Source organism: Ovis aries, chromosome 11, assembly GCF_016772045.2.
Source record: "Ovis aries strain OAR_USU_Benz2616 breed Rambouillet chromosome 11, ARS-UI_Ramb_v3.0, whole genome shotgun sequence".
NCBI classification, from domain to species: domain Eukaryota; kingdom Metazoa; phylum Chordata; class Mammalia; order Artiodactyla; family Bovidae; genus Ovis; species Ovis aries.
Window position 1 is genome coordinate 30,086,922 of NC_056064.1, and position 15,890 is coordinate 30,102,811.

At 49.9% G+C, this 15,890-nt stretch overlaps 1 protein-coding gene and 1 long non-coding RNA gene across 3 annotated transcripts in view; one reads left to right on the top strand and one right to left on the bottom strand.

Annotated features, from left to right (window-relative positions):
• The window catches only part of LOC132657339 (uncharacterized), a 55,540-nt gene extending 44,934 nt beyond the window's left edge, over positions 1–10,606 (bottom strand). Inside the window, exon 1 of the long non-coding RNA XR_009595334.1 lies at positions 10,457–10,606. This is a non-coding gene — a long non-coding RNA (uncharacterized LOC132657339). The remainder of the gene's footprint in view (positions 1–10,456) is intronic.
• The window catches only part of SHISA6 (shisa family member 6), a 264,704-nt gene extending 248,993 nt beyond the window's left edge, over positions 1–15,711 (top strand). Inside the window, exons 4-6 of one of the 2 annotated variants that reach the window (XM_042255674.2) lie at positions 3,182–3,238; positions 7,543–7,695; positions 9,515–15,711. In XM_042255674.2, the coding sequence (XP_042111608.1) occupies positions 3,182–3,238; positions 7,543–7,695; positions 9,515–10,065 (761 nt within the window). In that variant the 3' untranslated portion in view covers positions 10,066–15,711. The remainder of the gene's footprint in view (positions 1–3,181; positions 3,239–7,542; positions 7,696–9,514) is intronic. The other variant, XM_042255675.2, reaches the window with a different exon arrangement.
• Positions 15,712–15,890: the final 179 nt, after the last annotated feature.

Consider the following 15,890-nt stretch of genomic DNA (forward strand, 5'->3'; position numbering starts at 1 on the left):
ATTCAAGATATGTTGTCCATTAAGTATAAAAGAAACTGATTAAAAATAGAAAATACTTACATATGTGGAAATTACACATATTTATCTTTGTGTGTATATATGTACATGGACATGTATGTATGAACATTAGGGTTGTTACTTTTGTTACTGTAAAAATGCTACAGGGAATAATAACCTTATGCATTTGTTATTTAATGAAACTGTGATGATCAAATCACCATATTCTTCTCTGTTTTAAGCACCATAATCTGATTCTCACTTGTGCAAATGAAAAATGCAAATTGCTCTTCATTGCGATTTAAGTTTGGGTGTGTATATGTGTGTATGTAAATATACACATAGTAATTTATCGGGGGAGGGAAACAAAAGAAAAGATAACAAAATATCATGATGGCTGTTTTACAATGGTTTAATTTTCTACCGCTGTAGATGCTTTTGCTTAATTTCAGTATGTGAAAAAAAATCAAATATTAGCAAAATATCTGAAGTGAGATTCAAACAAAAGGAAAAGCCCTGCCCTTGTAAACAAACTATCTAAATTCAAGACATTTATCCTGTTTGTAAACTCATGTGTTAAAAAAAAAAAAAGATAATTACTTCAAATAAGATATTTGAGGGGTTTTTCACAGTGTCTGGAAATCAGCAAGTCAATAATATATCAATATTGATATATTGCAATGGAAATCATTGCAAAGATTAGTTTTTAAAGGTATGTGAAAGTGTTTAGCACAGAGCCTGGGGCATAGCTGGGTACCAGGAATTATTAACTGAACCTGAATCATCTCCCTTTCCTAGAAACACCTAGATTCTTAAATAGAAGATTAGAAGTGCTTCTCTCTGGGACTTCCCTGGTGATTCAGTGGTTAGGATTCCATGCTTCCAATGCGGGGGGTGCAGGTTCAATCCCTAGGCAGGGAACTAAGATCCCACATGCTGTTCAGGGCAGCCAAAGCTGTTTTTAAAAAGTGAGAAAAAAAAGAAGTATTTCTCTCTGCCACTCTCCACTGTTTAATCTGAGTTCTCTCATTACTTGCAACTGCTTTATTTGATGCTGCCATATTGTTTAAAAACAAATAAATAAATGACAATAACAACAAAAAAGAGTGAAGCTGGTTTTCTCCTTGCCTCCGGAGGACAAGCAGAACAAACTACCCTTTATCTCTCTTCCTGGATTCTCTCTTCTTGGTTAAAATTCAGATCCAGGGTAGAATTGGTTCAGTGTCTGTCAAATAGTTTTTCCTTGGAAGTAACTTAATATTCTGCTTTGAGAAGGTAGAGGGTCTTCATGTGAGAAATGGTGGCTTCTTGCCCCAAACTATATTCCACTGGATAGAATCCTTAAGATCTTGCTCTGAACCAAAGGAATGATATAAATAATTCCATTGGTATGGGAAATTTTGCCTGGTGGTAGTGCATAGGACAATTTGTCTTGGAAATAGCTAGAGACTAGAACTAAGAGAAATCTGGGAAAAAAAGATATACTGTGGGCCTGGATTTAGGAGGTTGCCATATGAGGAGAATTTGGGCATTCACTGGATGGATATGGAAGATGAAGGGAGGGAAATGGTGAATGAGAACTGAAGTTTTGCTTTAGCCTTCCAAGCCCATGGAACATTAGTACCATGGACAGGGCTTGAGAAGCAGAGAATAAAATGATGAGCTCACTTTAGGATGCAATGGTTTGGGTTAAGAGCAGGAATTTCATGGTGACAGATATAAGCAGCTTAAAATCTAACCCCACGGACCAGATAGATCTCAGGTCAGAGGTGTAGACTTGAAACCTCTCAATCTGGGTAAGAAGATAGACCCCAAGTCTTCGTGAAGACTCCCGAGCCTCATGACATACTAGTATTTAGAGAATTAAAGAGAAAAGGGGATCTAGTGAAAGAGCTTAAGGATGAGTAGCAAGAGGGTAAAATGCCAAAGATAGGAAAGATGATTTCATCCAGGAAATGGAAGCAAATCTAGACCTAAGAGGATGGCAGGGCTGTGACCCGTGGTTTAGATAAACTAAAGCTAAGACCTCATGCCTCCTCCGTCCTTTGCTTTGGTTGAAATAAGATGCACATACCAACAAAAAGCAAACATTACAATGTTGAACTGAAGCAACAATACAATATTGAACTGTGCTTTGGTGGTAAGCCAAATCTTCATTCAGTTTTAGAAGCCTTGAACTCCTGACTTTAGCAACTATGCTACTGCTAGTGCTAAGTCGCTTCAGTCGTGTCTGACCCTGCGTGACTCCAGAGATGGCAGTCCACCAGGTTCCCCCATCCCTGGGATTCTCCAGGCAAGAACACTGGAGTGGGTTGCCATTTCCTTCTCCAATGCATGAAAGTAAAAAAGTGAAAGTGAAGTCGCTCAGTTGTGTCTGACTCTTCGCGACCCCATGTACTGCAGCCCACCACACTCCTCCGTCCATGGGATTTTCCAGGCAAGAGTACTGGAGTGGGGTGCCATCGCCTTCTCCGAGAATCTCTCTAGTTTGCAGAAACTTGAGAAAGGAAGTCTCTGGGCTTTTGCTATCTACAGCAACTATAACTCTATTCATTGTGTGACTTGTTCAATCAATGTGGACTTTTGCATTAATTAAAACCAATGCTTTTGAAATCGCTGGCTGTGTCACTTATAGGCAGGACAGAGACCAGGATCCAGGACTCTGGATCTCAGGCAGTTGGTGGTTCATGTCAGCTTACTACCTCTCAGGACACACCCAGATACTTGTGTATAAAGACCCAGGACAAATTAAAGCTCTATAAGATGCAAGCACCTTACATTAGGGCATCCCTTTCCTGTCCAACCATGCCTGAACACCCTCCTCCCCTCAAAAAGATCTACTTCCTCTGCTCAGTTCTCTATCCCATGTATGTATATTTGCCAAGTGTCCCCTAGTCTCCATTCTTCTCCACCCCAACAAAGCCTCTGACGCTGGTCAGCCAGATCCACAGGTGTAGGTGGCTCGCCATGATGACAGAGGAAGCCCTAATGCAGAAAAAGAGAAACAGAAGCATCCGAGGAAGGACCCTGCCTTGTTTCTAGGGTATGCAAAGGCCTGAGTTTCTTGGAAGTGCTTCCTGTGACTCAGAGAAGCATAGCAGAGGTCAACAGAGGTGCTGCTGTGTTGAAGAGACTACGTAATTCCTGAACTCGTCTTTAAAAAATTTTTTTCTGTGATTTTCAGGTGATCATCAGTATAACCATCCGATTTTAAGCAGCGCTACCCAGACCCCTACACATGGTGAGAGATGATTGAGAGCGTTCTGCATTCCATCCTCATCCCAAGTGGCTCCATCCTAGCTACTGATGCCGATTACGGCATCAAGCATGGTCACTGGCTCCCTGAAGCTAAGGTGGTGTGAGGAGCCAGGTATCCGCCCTCCTCTAGGGCCACAATGACTCACTCTCACTTTTAGGTCATTGCCCCCCTAATGTCTGTCTCTGATATCAAAGTGATCTTCTGCCATGAAAGGGGAAGAGAAAGCCCCTTTCTTAATCCATTTCACTTATAATCTTGATCACTTCTTGCAGCCATAAATTCCATGTGTCCACAGCAAGGAGTGAACACTCTTCTTTGCCCAGGGCTACTTGTGGTGCCATTTAGGAATGACATGACATGTGGAAAACTCTACCGATCCTCCCCCAAACTAATTAAGATTGGATAAAACTCAAAACCAAACTGGATGACTTGAGCTTTAGCTCCCAACAGAGGAAGAACCTGAAAGCTGAAGACCATGAGTGTGTCAGCAAAGTGCCAGGGAGTTACAAAACCATGTTTGCCTCTTACGTTGTTCACACCCTTCCTTCAGATCACAACTTGTCATTTGCAACTGCAGTGAAAAACTATTTTTGGTACATGCTCAAAACTTGATAGAATGCAAGACAGCCATGTAAATTATGAGCTATCAGTCATTTTTCTGTCTTGGCTGTTAAATAATGAAAACATCACTAAATTTTAGTGAGAGAGAAACTCAAAACAAAGATAAATTCTGCAGCTCGCCTGGCAGAGAGATCTACACCTCTCATGTCGGACTATGCTCTGTTTCTGCAGTGGAATTTGGAGAACAAAAGGGAACTATCTTGAGGTCCCCCTCCAGTGCTAGGCTCCTCATGAAAATATGTGATGACAGCAACAGTTTAATAAGGTGTTTCAAGTTGCAGGGTCTAGGAAAAAGTAGAACTGGGGGAAATCAGACTGCTCACACTGATCAGCTGAAAGAAGCTGGTACCACCAGTGATGTTGACAGTAGGAATAGGAAGAAGGGTTCAGCTAAGAAATATTTGGGAGAAAGAATTGGGAAGTCTTAGTTACTAACTGAATGTGGCTGATAAGAGTCAATTATGAGTGAAATGGAGAGTCACGATCAATGAAAGAATGAAAGGTCTTATGAAAGCAATCTAAGAAATCAGGAAAGCAGCCACTGTTGCTGGTGGGATGGAGCTGTTGATGGTGAGTTTGGATCTGGACATCGAGAGCTGGATATGACTATAGGATCTGCAAGGAAAATCATTCAGTAAGGCAGTTAGAAACACAGACATGAAGTCTGGAGGGAGATAACAGCCGAAGATGTAAGTTATGCTTTGGAAGCAACAACAGAAGTCTTGGGAGTAGGGGCAATCTGTGCGAGAAGGCTGAAAGAGAAAAGCAGAAGGCAGAAACAGAAAGCCTGGGGGATGCCCATGGTGATGAAGCAGCAGCAGGAAGAGGATCCAGAAAAGGCAAGCGAGGATGTCTGCTTGCTCAGTATCATTTCGAAAGACTAACTCTGAGTTGATATTCCCCAGAAAAAGCCTACACTAGCACAGCCTCCTGAATACAAACGGAGGAACCAGTCTTTTTTCTTTTTTGCCTTTATTTAATTTACTTTCGCCTTTTTATAATGTTCATGGGGTTCTCAAGGACAGAGTGACTGCTGAAGTGGTTTGCCATTCCCTTCTCCAGTGAACCACAGTTTGTCAGCCAGAACTCTCCACCATAACCCCATCCATCCTGAGTGGCCCTGAATGGCAGGGCTCATGGTTTCATTGAGTTACTCAAAGTTGTGATCCATGTGAAATTTTATTTATTGATTTATTGCTTTTCAATTGGAGGATAATCTTTATAGTGTTGTGTTGGTTTCTGCCATACAACAATGAGAATCAGACATAGTTATATATATATATTTTTTTTATATATGCCTTAATTATATATATCTCCCTCTTGATATTAACACATATATACAGAATATAGAAAAACAGTATTGATGAACCTATTTTCAGGGAAGGAATGGAGATGCAGATGAAGAGAATGGACTTAAGGAGGACCCTTCCTTTCCAGTTCCTCTTCCTATCTTCTTCTGCCACCTGATGCGAGAACACTGAGGATAGATGAGACCCAGTACCTGCACTTGAACAGCTCGCGGCTCAGTGGAAGCAGGGTTTTCTCTTCATTCCTTCCTTGGATGTTTTACTTTTCCCAGGAGCTGGCAGAGCAACTCTCAAGAGAGGAGGCGACCTGTGTCTACTTGATTAGCCAACAGGCATTAACTGAATTCTTATTTTGGGCCAAGCACGGTGAAGGCATCAGAAAAACTGGAAAGCAAAACTTCTGCTGTCAAGGAGATGGCAATCTTTGGAGATCAACAAGACCAACTAGAGTCAGATGATGAAAGACCACATAGACACTAAACTGGCTGGTACTGGCCAGAGAGCAACAGGGGCTTGAAGACCAGATGCCACTCCAGGCTGAAAAGATGTCATATTGTCACAGCAAAGAGTCTTAAGGGAGGGGAGAATTTGGATAGAGGAAGAGTAAGGAAACGATTGTGAGAGGAGAGACAGCGTGGGCGAGGGGGCAGAGGCAATCAATCACAGTGGAGGCAGAAAGCAAGGAAGGGTCGGCCTTGGCTCTGTGGCAGGTTTTGGAGAACAGTGAGGGGTAACAATATCCAGAAACGTTGCATTTGGAAGTGGGTGAGCTGCGTGATGCCTTCGGTAGGAGAGAGATGCCCACAAGCGGAGGAAGTTCGTTCTTCTCGAGCATGGCCCACAGTGAAGACACAAGAGCTAAGGGGCTGGTAGCTCCTTCCCAGCTCTGGGTAGCGGTGCTCCTGGTTCCCTACCCACTCCACTCCCTGGCACCAGGGAGGCTCCATGCTAGGGAGGCTCTTTCTGTACAGCATGTTCTGATCACCCAGGGATGTAGAGCATCCCCCCACCCCCTCACATATGTACCGAGCTGGCGTGAATACCTGATCATTGGCTGGGCCTCCCTGGCTCCATCCCCAGCGTTGAGGGTACCGTGAGGGCGGGAAAGGATGGAGAAGCCAGGAGTTCCCTGTACTGAGACTGTCCTTGAACAAAGCCTAGAAGAGTTTCTCTTTGTCTCAAGGTTCATAGCATTCCCTTTGCTGGGGATGGGGAACCACAGTCCTCTGATACACTTGTCCAAAGTTAGAGCCTGCCCCTACTTGGGAGTCCCAAAGCAGGAGGGATGATTCGAGAGCCACCTAGCTGCCTCATTTCTGGGAATGGTACCACTGTTTCTCCAGCAATCCCTGTTGACTTCTTGCTGTACATCAAGTCATCCAAGCACCAAGGCATGCCTGTCTTCCTGCCCGGGCTCTCCATTCCTTTTTTTCCCCCATCTTCATGGCCACTCATCAGCTATACCTGCATTTTCTCTTTCCCATCCCCTGACTCCTGTAGTACTCCTAATCTGACCCGCAGAGCCCAGACCAGCTCATTCACCTCATTAGTCATTCATCTCACTTCTCTTTGGTCTTTTTCCCCCGTGTCTTCCCCTCCTTCTTTTCTCCAGGTCTGGCATTGAACAATCTCCCTTCTCTCTCTTAGACTTTGGAACCTCAAGGTTCTGTCTCAAGGGATGGAGGGAGAAAAACAGAATGACACGCTAGACATTTTGCCTACAATTCTTTCCTCCAGCAGTTAAGAGATGGCTAGAGGGGATTCAGCGGAAGGAACTGTAATAAGAGGAAATAGCTTTGCAGCTCACAGTGCCTTGCCAGGAGCAGGGCTTGGAGGAGCCAACGGTGGAAGGGGCGGTGTGAGAAGTGAAATGACCCATGGACAGCGTGGGTTGGAGTCTCAGTGGAGCTAGGTCCTGCACCCAGTCCTAAGGGTACGCAGATGAGATCAGTCACTCTCCCTTCTTCTCCTTCAAACTTAGATTTTTCTGAGCCTGAGAACTAGTTTGCCTAATACTAGCCACACCAAAATGAATGATTTTATGAGCCACCTGCTCAGCTCCACTGGGCTTCCATTTTCATCTGACAGCCCAGTGATGTACTGGGAGAGAGAGTCTGCCATTCACGGAAGGGTGACCTGTCACTACGGCCAGTGCAGCCAAAAGCTCCTGCCCACCCCCGGCTTGCTGGCCACTGGAGCTGAGCAGAGGGAAATCAAGTCGCCGGATCATCTGTGTCCTAGCACAGGGTCCCAGGAAAGCAGGATGGGCTCAAGAGTTGGAACCTGGACACATTCCTCCTGCCTGCCCCTGCAAAATTTTGTCCCCACTAACACCATGACCCCTCCCTTTTTTTGCAGAGAAGCCTCGGATGAACAACATCCTGACATCGGCCACTGAGCCCTATGACCTCTCCTTCTCACGCTCCTTCCAGAACCTGGCCCACCTGCCCCCATCCTATGAGTCTGCAGTGAAGACCCACCCCAGCAAGTACTCATCCCTGAAGAGGCTAAGTAAGTGGGATATTTTCCCAGGGCTGGGGGCTGCTTCCAAGGCCTCCATGACATCTTCTGGTGTCTCACTCTCTTGCCCCACACCTGAGGGCATGGGGTGGGATCCCAAGAACAAAGAGAAAGTGGAAGAAGAGAACAAACAAGTCCCTCGTTTTTGTTTTTCAGAGCGTGAGTCCTTCTTCTCCCTCGGTAGAGAGGAGGCCAGGGGATCCTCAGACCCACATTCCCATGGGAGGCAGTGGTTTACACCACATTAACTGCAAGAGAAAGCCTTCCCCCAGCCTCACCCCACACCTACCTTCTTCAAACCGTGGGCCTCCCTTGCTCTCTGTCTTGGAGTAAAAGTGATCAATGCCAGAGCTTTCTCTGAGGCTCTTCCCAGAGACCTGGGCTTATGGAAGGGCCTATAAACCAGCTCTCTGCCTAACTCCATCAGCGCTGTCTTGGGAACCTGAGACCCGTGCACACATCCCATTTCATGAGTTGAGCCCAGGTCATCCCATGGTCCCAGCTCTGCCATTTGAGTCTGGGGAGGCTCTTGAGACTGACATGTTTCAGACGTTACAATATCAAGAAGGTATATGGTAGGAGGAGTCCTCTCTTCTAGCTTTCCAACTCTTGGACCTTTTGCCCCCACTGCCCAACGAGTCTGTTCTGATGACCACCCAGCGACAGGGCAGAGCATGCACTTGAAGGTACAGAGTGACCTACTGTGATAGCAGTTCAGGTCAGGAGACAACCTTGGCCACCTCCAAGGTGGCACAGTGGGTTTCTATGGTTAAATGTGGGGAATCCCACATTCTGCAGAGATCTGGAAGACTGTCTGTAGGAAGCCTCACTCCTCACCTGTAGGGTAAGGCAGGATCATCCTGGGTGAGTTCAAGGGTGAGCTTCGGGATCGAGGGAAAGGCGGAGCATCTGAGTCAGGTGCACATATGGGGTTGCCCCGGGCTGCTCGTCCTGTGGGCACAGGCGAAGCGTGTGTAGACTCGATCCTGTGCCATGTGTTGGCTTGCCAGGCATAGGCTGTTACTCCAGAGAAGGTGTTAGTATGTTCCTAAGTAACCAGGAACCACTTCCACAAGTGCTTCCTGGATGCAGCATCCTGCTTTATTCTAGCAGGAGGCTGGTTCTCAACCCTGTTTCCTTGGACAGAGGTTCTGAATCTCATCAGAAAGCTACTGGCTGCTACCTGGGAGTTTCAGCAAGATCCAGGGAGCTCTTCTGTTTTGGGACCATGGTATGGCAGAAGCAGTCCTGGAGCAGGAGTTCAGGGTCATGGGCTTGCCATGGAGTTGGCTCTGAACTCCACAGGCACCTTGAGGGAGTCCCTTAACCCCAGAGTGGGTCCAAGAAGTAGGAGCATCAGCAGCGCCTGGGAGCTTGTTGGAGAAGTAGGCTGATTAGCAGACCCACCCCAGAGCCAGGTCTGAATCAGACTCTGCATTTAACAAGACCCCTGAGGGCTTCCCCGGTGCCTCCATCAGTAAAGAATCTGCCTGCAATGCAGGAGACCAGGCTCAATCCCTGGAGAAGATCTCCTGGAGAAGGAGATGGCAATCCACTCCAGTATTCTTGCCTGGAGAATCCCATGAACAGAGGGGCCTGGTGGGCTACAGTTCATAGGACTGCAAAGAGTTGGACCCGACTGAGCGACTCAATCAAGCCAGCCCAAGGACTGACTTGCACGCGCAGTAGAGAAGCACAGCGTCGACCCCTCTGGGCTGCATCACTCCAGTGCGTTCCTGGCTGCAGCACTGCGGTGTCCCCCTCGGCTCACTCCTCTCTCTCTTGCTCTCACCCTGTCTCTCCCCTGCAGCCGACAAGGAAGCTGACGAGTACTACATGAGACGGCGGCACCTGCCGGACCTGGCCGCCCGCGGCACCCTCCCCCTCAACGTCATCCAGATGTCCCAACAGAAACCGCTGCCTCGAGAGCGACCCCGCCGGCCCCTCCGGGCCATGTCGCAGGACCGGGTCCTTTCCCTGGAGCGAGGCCTGCCGGACGACTTCGGCCTGCCCTACGACCGCCTCCTCTCGGACGAGCAGCTGCTCTCCACGGAGCGCCTGCACTCCCAGGACCCGCTGCTGTCCCCGGAGCGGACGGCCTTCCCCGAGCAGTCCCTGGCGCGGGCCATCTCGCACACGGATGTCTTCGTGTCCACGCCTGTGCTGGACCGCTACCGCATGACAAAGATGCACTCGCATCCCAGTGCCTCGGATAACTCGTACGCCACCCTGGGCCAGAGCCGCACGGCGGCCAAGCGCCAGGCCTTCGCCTCGCGCAGACACAACACCGTGGAGCAGCTGCACTACATCCCGGGCCACCACACCTGCTACACAGCCAGCAAGACAGAAGTGACCGTGTGAGCGGCGGGGGCCCGGGGTCGGCAGGGGCCTGGACGGAGCCCCTCCCCTCGTCCTCTCTTGTTGGGGCTGGGGGTGGGCCGCCTCTCCCAGAAAGCCATACTCCTGGGACTCGGCTGGTGGCCTGGCACAGCGCGTGCGCAGACCTGGGATCTAGAGGGGTCACCCTCACTGTTCCAGAAGAATCGGAGGGGACGGAGGAGAGGGGCGAGGCCCCGGTCTCCCTCCCCTCCCCCACTGTCACCAAGTCCCTTTCGGTCCCACGTCCCCCTCCCCCTCCTGGGGGGCTCAGCTGCAGGTCCGTCCGCCAAGAGACCCTGGCCGGAGGCTGCCCTCCCGGATGTGACTTGGCCGATGGGCTGACGGAATAGGCTCCACGGTCTCTTTCACTCACCTAAAACCGCATCACAGAAATCTTAGTGCCTAAAAACTGCCTGCTCGCTCTCTCAGAGCCAGGGAGCTGCTGTGTCCATAAGCACAATAATGATTCTCTTCTGCCCGCTGGAACTCTCTGGTCCCCACTGGGTGGCCCTTCTCTCTGCTGACTCCCCTGTGACCCTCCCCCAAGCCCCAGGACCTGGAGGGTGTTCCCTTTCTTCAGCTGCCGCCCCAAGGTTGGGAACCCCGCCCCTTTCCGGCTGGATGCCCCGCCCACAAGACCCCGCCCCACCCACAAGGCCCTGCCCCGCCCCCAGCCCTAGATTCCGTCCCTGGATTCTCTGGGGCTCCTGTCTGGTCATTCCAGAAGAGTAGGGATGGGGTGCAGGGGCTTTGGGGGTGGCTCTCCCCAGCAACCCAATGATCTCCACACTTCCTCCAGGCCTCCGGGTCTGTCTGAACCGTGACCTGCCACTCTGGCCTGCCTTCCCCTCCCTGGCTCTTCTCCCAAGAGGCTCTGCCCCCTGGCCCGAGAGCAGCTGTGGGGAGGCCACTGTGACACCTTGGGCCTCGAAGGCTGGCCATTCCTCTAGCCCAGGGCTCCCGCCACACGCACCAGGCAGGACAGAGGCACTGGCTACTAGGTGGACAGCCCAGCCCCAGGCAGGAGGACCCCAGGTGGTTGTTCTGGTTGTTCTGCACCTCGACCTCTCCACTCTCTGCATCACTGACTCCCCACCCCACCCCACCCCCGACCCTCGTGCTTGGCCCCGTCTCTGTTCAAACCTGCTCTCTGCCAGTTTCCGCTCCTGGCGCCACCCTGTCCCCCTCGCCCCACATCTCCCATCTCCTGCAGCTTCAGGGCTCTCTCCTAGCTGCTGCTTCTTTCTCCAGTGTCCCCTTTGGATCTCCCGGACAGAGGCCAATTAGCAGACGCAAATAATGGTGCTCCAGGCTATTGGTCTGGGGGCTACCTGGGTACCTCCACAGCGCTCCCCTACGGGGGCCTTCGGCCTCAGGCACATCCATGCCCTCAGCTCTACTGGGGGTTGCCCCTACCCTCGCAGCCCACCTCAGCCTCTTCTCCGCCTCCAAAGGGTGGGTGGGTTGGGGGGGGCAGGTGGGGGTGGACAGGGTGTGACAACCCACCTGGAGAGCAGACAGTGAACAAAGTAGCATCTACTACCAGAGACCAGAGCCTGGTGAGGGGTAGGGGGAGAGAAGGCTCCACTCTCTGGGCCAGGATACCTCCCTGGGCTGGAGCTGGGGGAACTGGCTTCAGACTATTGGGCAAAGGTATAACACTACAAACGTGACAGCCGCCGCAGTCAGACTCCAAAAGCAATGACTTTAAACGAGCTTTTAGATTCCCCAGTTCCGCACACAACATGTATGACCCTTTAAAAAGCAGGGGTGGGGCAGGGAGAACACCCCAGGGTCAGCCCTGGGAATTTTTAACCTAATCAACAGAGAAATCAATTGACTGATTCCTCCTACTTTTTCAAGAATTCCAAAGCTCTTGTCCTCCCCTCCCTACCACAGTGCTCACCATCACAGGAATCACGAGGGGGACTGAGGCTGGGGGTGATGGACACTGCCCTGAGATCCCCAAGGGAGCAGTGTCACTGGGGCTGTGAGGCTGTGAGGTCAGGGATAACTCTCTGCTTCCCTTCTTGACAAACACATAAACCGTCTCAAGGGCTGGTCCCTAAGGGTTTATGAAGTTTGCTCCAGAAGATGAAACTAAGAGGGCTGGGCTGGAAGGAATCAGCTACTCCTGGAAAGGAACGTGTGTCTGTCACAGCCGTTCCCCTCTGCCCACTGCTCTCTAATCCAGTCCTTGGCCACTCCCCTTGAAGGCTGGTGCAAAGCCAGGAAAGGACATGGGTGGATGTAAATCTACACACACAGACCTGAACCAGAAACTGGTTCTCATTCACGTCTGCAGCATCCTCTCTGCGCCAAGTTCTCCAGCCCTCAGGGCAATGATGCTTCTCCCTAGCCGTGTGTGTCTGTCCGGGGTCTGTTTGGTAGGTTGATTCTGAACCATTTCTCATCCCAGCATTCCTGCTGTCCAGTTTAAAACCCCTGGTTGTCGGTTGGATCAAAAAATTTCTATCTGATCCTTTACTTCTTTGTAATGGTTCTTCTGCTTCACCCTTGAGTCTGGAAGGAGGGAGGGAGGGAAGGAAGAAAATAAGAGAAAGAGGTCTACAGACGAGCTCCAATTCAGTCCCCTCATTTCAGGATCCATACAGTGATGTCTTAGCTGGGACACAGCAATATCTGGTTTATCGGTCGTGCCATCCATGTTCGTAGGAAGAGCAAAGCTGCATTACTGGACAAGTTCTTTCGGCAGAGAGGAGAGAGTTCTGGGGCTGGAACCCGGGTGTCCAGACTTCCAGCACCACCAGGCTGGTGGCCACTACCCCACAAGGAAGGGCTGGCCCTTCCCCGACAATGGAAGCCCTGCTCTCCCACTAAGGGTAGCCCCAAGTCCGACATTTCCCTCGGCTTGTCTGGCTCTCTGAGTCTCCATTGCTCTGCTGGGGAAACACTGGGGTCTGCATGGGTTCTCTCCTGCCCTGAAGGTTTGTGCTGGTCAGCTTGGCCTTTGATGGCAGCCGAGCTCTATCTGTCATGCCCTTCTACCTTTCCTGCCTCGCTTCCTCCAGTGAACTCCTGGCTCCGGGAGCTCATAAGTGGCAAATGCTTTCCCAAGAATTCCTTTAATCCCCTAAATGGACTTTTACCCACAGGGCTCCCCAGTGTCTTGGGTGAAGGGCTTGCCTTCTAAAAAGCTCCCACCCTTCTCTTCATTCAGATGTCTCCTCCCCTCTTTCCACCCTCAGCCCCAAGCTGACCTCACTCTTCCATGCTCGTTCAGCCCTTCCTCCTCTCGTCTCCCTGGCCTGGGTCTTCTTTCATTTACCTCTCTCCATCCCCAGTTTCTTTTCCCTGGTCCTGCTGCACTATCCTGTGGTTCTAAAATGTGGAGCTCTCAGTGAAGACAGTCCCAGAACGAGACATTCTTCAGGTCTCTGTTGGTCTCATTGGTTAATCCTTCACCTCCTGCCATGGGATATCCCATGGGATATCCCATGGGATAAAGGATGGAAACTACTCTCTCAGAGGCATCATAGGCAAAGACTGGCTTTGGTTCCTGCAGCTGGCACATCCCTGAAGCCCCTGCCCTGGCTTGCCACTAGCCCAAAGGCTCCTGCTCTGGCCAAAGATTCATATCCTCGAGGGCTCTCGGCCACTGTTTCATCTCAGTTATGCCTGTCCTGCTTGTGTGTATCATAGACCTCTCTTTGTCTCCAAAAGATGAGAGAGCCTCATGACTGTCTGAGCTTGGAGAAATATCCATTCCAGTAAGCCCAGTAACCCTACCACCAAACAGTCCACTGTCTTCAGAGATACTCTGTCTGCCCCAGCCTTCTGCCTCAGATTCCAGTCAGAGGCAACTGTGAACTTGACCTTCAGGTACTGCTGGTGAACAAGATCCTAGGAAGCACCTGGGCTATTCCCCCCACACTTTCCTCCACCCTCCTCCCCAAACCTGGGAAACTTGGCTCTGGAGTATTTTCTAGGAAGGTCATTGTGCTTCAATGATGTTATTTTTCAGGGTTCCTATGTATTTTTTATATATACATATAAATGCAGCATTTTAGTGACAGATTTGATATGGGAGCTGTGTCTTCCTGTGCTCTGTATTTGATTTCGGAAGGCAGCATACTACAGGAGGAAAAACCACGGTGGGGGGGGGGGGAGGGAGGAGACTCTTGGAAAGTCGCTTCTGTGTTGGCTTTGTCTCCGTCTTGCCACATGACCGAGGACCAGCTGCATTTTCCCTCAGCGCCTCCTTTTCCCACATGTAAAGCGGGGGCTTTGACCAGATGAGCTCTGAAGTTCTATCCCACTGGTACATGTAGGGCTCCCGTGCCCCGTTAGCACCCCCTCCTCTCAGCATCCCTCCCCTCCCAGCTGTGCCGCACACACCCCATTCCACATGCCCCACAGCAACATGGTCAGGTGCCCTGGGCAGACTCTGCACTCCTTCCCAGAGCCTGGGGTGGGCCTCATGGTCACAGCTACCCCAGGACACTCTCCTATCTGAAGATGGGGGGGCCCACCTGTTCAGGGGGCTACCAACCATGTGTCCTGGAATCCACCCCCACCCCATATAGACACACCGGTATCACCCCAGGTGTCTGAGTCACTGGGGAATTCTGAAGTGCTCATCTTGATGTGGTCCTTAGAGCTGGAGGGAGGCGGTTCTGATTTCCGAGATGGCATGAGCTAGAGGAGAGAGATCCAGAGGTTGGCCCACGATGGCACAAAGTCTGTATCTGATATCAGCTCGGTGATGCATTCCAAGCCACGGGGGAGACAGAATGCACTGCAGGGACTCTGCAGCGACGGGTGTCACGTCTCCCACCAGAACCTGTGTCCTGAAGACCAAGTCCAGACACAGTGCTCCGCACCACCTGGAGGAGGGGGAGGCACCCCCCTGGGCTGCTAAGAGGTGGGCACGCACCCCATCCTAGTACCTCTCTAGCCCCTCCTCTCGTGACACTACCATCCTCCCGGTGAAAGCTTGAGAAGAAGCAAGAATTGAGAGTACAAGTCAGTACCACCGAACCTGTCTTGTAAATCGGCAAACACATCCACCATCCATCAGTCAGAGAAAGGACATCCTGCGTTTCCTTAACGCCCTCCCTCCTGGGGGAGAGGAAGACCCCTGCTCCTCTCTGCTGCCCACTCCTGCCATGACCTTTGAATGCCACTCCCTGGGAGGACTCAGTCATTTGCTTTGTAGTGGCAAATATTCCTCTAGTTCTATAACTCAACTAGACATTTTGTAGTAAAGAATTCTTAAAATTCTCTAATTAAAAAAAAAAAAGCAATTCTTACTGTAATATTTTTAGTTTGGGGACACAATTTCCTAAGGGGGGGATTAATGAACATTTTTATGCATTAGCCCAATTTATGGATTCCATGTTTATTATGGTAGTACTGACGAGAAGTACCTTTCTATCTGTACCTTTGCCCGTTTTTTCATCCTCATAAGTAAGCTTCATGGTGAGCAGTGCTCCTGTAACTGCCGCTTCTGTACAAATCTCATCGTTCTACTTACCCGTCGAAGCACATTCTATACGTACTGTAAACAGGTATCACTTTAGTAAGATTTAGTCTTAAGGATTTTTCCACTTTTGTCAGTAACAGATATTTATGGATTAAAAAAATAATAAAGCCGTTTCAACATAATCTATGTCTCTTAAAATAGCCAAATAGTTTGCTTCTTCAAACACAGAGCCAAAGGTAATTTAAAAAATCACAAAAGGATGTAGACGATCATTGATGGGAGAAGAAACAAGGATTGACCACGGGAATGAGGGAAATTTTAGGGTGATGGAAGCACTGTAAATGCACTGTGATTATGGTGA